Source organism: Anastrepha ludens, chromosome 4 (genome assembly GCF_028408465.1).
Source record: "Anastrepha ludens isolate Willacy chromosome 4, idAnaLude1.1, whole genome shotgun sequence".
NCBI classification, from domain to species: Eukaryota; Metazoa; Arthropoda; class Insecta; order Diptera; family Tephritidae; genus Anastrepha; species Anastrepha ludens.
Window position 1 is genome coordinate 63,676,958 of NC_071500.1, and position 4,901 is coordinate 63,681,858.

Here is a 4,901-nt window from a genome sequence, read left to right on the forward strand (position 1 = left end):
GATGGCGCTACAACCAATCAGTTGAAATATTCAAATGGAAAATAAAATTAAAAAATAAAAATATATAAGTAAATATAAAATCAAAATAGAAATCAAATTACGATGCATTAAGAAACAGAGTAAAAATTAACATAATTTAATGAATTAAAAACAAACAATAAAAAGTAAGAGAATATAAAACACTTTAATTTAATTTAATGAAACAAAGCAGAATAAAAAATTAAAATTAACTAAAATTTAAGTTAAAATTAAATTAAATGAATTAGGCAAATTAAAAGAAAATAAAAGGTATAATACAAAATCATATAAAATGGAATAAATCCAAATAAAAGTAGAGCAAAATTACAGCGTTAGAGAATAAGCATCGTTTTTCCATAATTGAAGTAGGACGCCTTGCCGATTACATGAATTAACCCAAACAAAAACAAAATCAACATATATATACTTAATAAATATGGCGCAAAATTAATCATCCAACATTGTTTTTGGAGAACTTTTATACTAAATGAAAGGAAAATTACTTTGAATGTTGGAAATCTTTATTTTGACCTTTAGGTGCTCCATTACTTGCTGTTTGTATACTGCAGGTGTCTAGTTCATAATAAGGGTCAAATAAATATAATTGACGTGGCACGCCATTTGCAAAAATTGTATATAGGATAATTTTTATACATAATTGAATTTCTTTTTATTTCATTGCCTCTTTCTCCAAATGTCTTATTGTCTAAAAGCAAAAATAGCTACTAATTAGTTCCCAAAAAGCTCAACATCCTGACAATATTAAGTTCCAACTGAATTGATATAAGAAATTATCTTTTCCACATCTCACAAAATGTGTTGCCTCACCCTTTCAAGGTGTAAATGCCACATATTGAGCATTTGCTTTGCTTCCGGCTCAAATGAAAATAAAAATTCAGGCTTATTTACATTTGTTGAATTATCGAGTAATTCATTGCACGTCGGTTGACCAGGCACGCAAGTAACGGTATAAGCCTGCGCCGGAATGATATTTATATTGAGCTTTTCGGCTAGAAATCCCGTTATATGAATGTCATCAATCCCAAAGAATTGGGCTTGCTGTGCAGCATCATACAAACGTTGTACCACATCAGGTGAGTAGATAATACCATAACCAGGACAGTGAGGTGGATAAGTTGAGCTGGCATAATTGCTGTATTTGGCACGTCTCTTAAGACGATAATTGCGATGGGCGCGTACTCCAGTTTTACGGTTACAAAACAACAAATCTCGTTGTCCCCTCAAGAGAAACTCCGACGGCTCGGTAGTATTTCTTATAGCGATAGGAGTAGTGGTGGTGGTTTGGTGCAGCTCACTATGCAACATAGCGTTATGCAGGTAGATCATCAGCTGTGGTGTATTCAGGAATACGTTATCATCCACCTTGATGAGAATCTTCGACTTACTACAATAGGAGAGATACCACTTTAAGGCCATCACATGCTTGTATGTCAAATTCTGATAGTTGTCGATGAATGAACCTTGCACCAAATCATCGTATTCGAAATTTTCACGTTCTAACTCTGCTTGCTTCACATCCGTATCGGAAAGACCAAGCAGAAAGATAACGCGAAAAGGAATATTGTTTTTGTATAACGGCAACTCGACGAAGTTGGCCCATGTTTGTCGTATTAACTTGCGCTTTTCCTGATTTTCCGGTTTTGAAGGTACAAGAATCAGTGCATCAACATTTGAAGTGCAGCTGGGTTGGTTCATGATATAGGAGAAATTGTATAGATCGATTAATCGAGTAACATTCGGATAATCTTCTTTAGATATCGCTGACATTCGTAACTCCCCAATACGATGATCATTCGTATTCCGCATGGATGGAAGGAATGCATATGCACATTCCCAAAGTACGTATCCAATCACTGTACCGACTAACATTCCAGCCAATAAACTAATTGTAGTCAAAGCGGGCATTGTGCGGACCCTTCCGATATTACTTGTAGACACCAACACAATTGAATTTGAAGACTGCAAAACAATTTTTCTTTTTATTTTTTTAATGTATCAAAGTGACAACAATGACAGCATCATGTGTATTAAAATAGATTTTTCTTTTATAAAGTAGATTTCCTAATCATAGACATGCGCGTGCTAAAAAGGAAAAAGTATTTCTTCTGATTTCATCATATTACAAGAGAGTATTTTTAAGGTTTAAGCTAAGGTGGCGCTCATCTCGTACCGCTATTTCGCTCTCATTGAATTTGATAGACCAACTGTGTGTGTGACGTCACCCTTGGCAATTTATGCGTGTTCAATAAGCGCGATTTTTTCTTCTTCTTGCATTCTTGTTCACATTTCTCTCATGCAACTGCACCAGTGTGGCGTCACGGTCTACTAATGGGCGCAACTTTCTATTCTATCATTCATAGCTTACGTCATAGCGTAAAATAGATTTGTTGACGACGAAGATGATAGTTTTTGATTCGTGTGGAAATCTCCAGGAAAGTAGCGGGAATTGAGAGAGTAAAGTAGCATTTCATTTTAAAGGGAAGCTGACAGTTTCTGCTGAAAAAAATATTTACCAACAGCAATTTACCATCAGGAAAAACAGCTGATCGAGCACAGCTGGTTACAATTTAAGAAAACCCGTAAATTGAAAGTATTTTAATACGTGTAGAATTTCTGGTAGTCGTATATGGTGGGTGCGACTACAACTTGGATTTTTACTGAAGAATTAAAAAAAAAAATATTAGAATGGAGAAAAAGGATTTCGACTGTTGGTCAAACCTGGCCTGCTTCTATACTCTATCGCGCTTTTATCGAAAATACAAGTAGCGTATTTGAATTGAATTTCAAGTTCAAGTTTTCTAACTTTCCTCTATTTCTGTGATAAAAAAAAAAACATATCAGCCATTCGGAGTCGGCTTTGAACTGTAGGTCCTTCCATTTGTGGAACAACAAGATGCACGCCACAAATTGGAGGAGGAGCTCGGCCAAACATCAGAAAATGGAAAGAAAATTTTAACGGTGCAAAATTGTTCCTTTTAAGCATACGAGTTCATATGGTATGTCACTTGCGCCGGGCTAGCCCTACGGCACGTAAGTTATACTTTTTTTTCTCCTTGGCTAGTGAGACAACGCGCAGTCAAGGTACCAACATTATCACAGCTTCAGATTAAAATCAGCCAATTCAGTTATTTCACATTAGAGAGAGCCGGTTAACGATCTGATGTTGGCCACACCTTCTCAATTCTCTCCACCGTGTCCAATTTCAAAAGTTCTTTTGCAGTTCGAATGCAAAAGTATATAGGTAATATTATAAGGTGAAAGTTCTATGATATTACAAAAACAAGTAAGAAGATTTAGCTGCCTATCGCTTTTAATACTTACACACATTTGCATGTATCATACATACGTTTGTACACACATTCGACAAATGAAGAGACCAAATGAAACGACAATTTAAATATTTAATTTTTATTTATACATTGCAGATATATTTTTTAAATTGAACTTTTTGATTCGATCAATTCTCAAACTAGCGCTTTATATTTATGTATGTATATACAAAATAAAAAAAAATTGAAATGCTTAAGTACTTACACGAGTATTACCTACAACTTCATACAAAAATTGTTTAAAATACTTTTACATAATTCTACCATACAGTGCGCATATGCATACAGCATACGTTAATATACACACATCATACATAATTTGCCTATCATATATAGGTACCTGAATGGGTGCTTCGATTTTCGTTATCATATTCTTGGTATTGCTTTTAAAACCGAATAACGACACGTTAATATACGTCAAGTCTTTTAAATGAACAAAAAAAAGGATTAAAACATGTCATGGTGCAATTAGGAAGTGGCGTCAGAAACGACTTTAAACTGCTCTATACAAAAAAGTGTGTTTTTCTTTTTTTCATTTCAAAGGAATTTTACCTTTTTGAGTACGAGGAGAATAATTTGAATTTTATTTAGCGTTAGCAAACCTTTATTTTTTTGTTTTTGTAAATATCACCAATATGCAATTGAAATTAAATAAATTAACTGATATGTGTGTTTGCAAACAAAGCAAAGTTCAAAAAATAAATAAATAATGACGACTCCGATTCCCGGCTTGAAACAAAGGTTGTACTCCATCACCGACAGTCACTTCACCGCAATTCAAATCTTGAAACTATCAATATTAAGTAATAAAAATTATATATGCAAATTAATGCTAAGGATTTCCTTAAAACTTATAGAAGTATTCGTAATGGCATTGAAAACGGAAAATCCCATTAACCATTGGATGCAACGTGCAGTACTTTCGAATACCTCATGGAAATAAGTATATGTGCACACATTTTTTTTCTGTATCTCTACTAAAATTAACGGTACATTTATTTTTTATTTATTTTTGGTATACACAATTGAGCCTACTGCAAGAATATTACTGTAAAATTCTTCTTCGTCACCATTCGCGGTACCGTTATCATAGTTTTGTGTGTCATCATAGCACACTTCATAGGAAATAAGTATATGTATGTGCAATATGACATTAGTGGGTATTTGGCAGCGATCGCGATCACATTAAAATATTTTGGCAATTCTTTTTAATTTTTTTTTTAATTATTAATCACGTAAGTAATTAATTAAAAGCGTGAGCAATTAGAAATTGTCATATTGTTGTTGAATTGAACTGTAGAATGCCACATGGGACCCATTTGACCGCTGAAGAGCGTGGTTTGATCCTGGGAATGAGAGAAAGTGGCAAAACAATTGCAGAAATTTCTTCCCGCGTAGATCGTCACATCAACACCATAGCAAACTTTTGCAAAAATGCATCCAGTTATGGTAAAAGCAAGCGCAGCGGCCGACCAACGTCTCTTAAAGAACGCTCCAAAAGGGAGATTTGGCGTCTTGCTGCCCAAAAAGAGA

At 34.2% G+C, this 4,901-nt stretch overlaps 1 protein-coding gene across 1 annotated transcript; it reads right to left on the reverse strand.

The window, feature by feature from the left end:
• Window positions 1-534: 534 nt before the first annotated feature.
• Window positions 535-2,047, reverse strand: LOC128859588 (beta-1,3-galactosyltransferase 1-like). Its single transcript, XM_054096523.1, has one exon. It carries the CDS (start codon window positions 1,942-1,944, stop codon window positions 826-828), a length of 1,119 nt encoding a protein of 372 aa, XP_053952498.1. The 5' UTR covers window positions 1,945-2,047; the 3' UTR covers window positions 535-825.
• Between the last annotated feature and the right edge of the window lie 2,854 nt (window positions 2,048-4,901).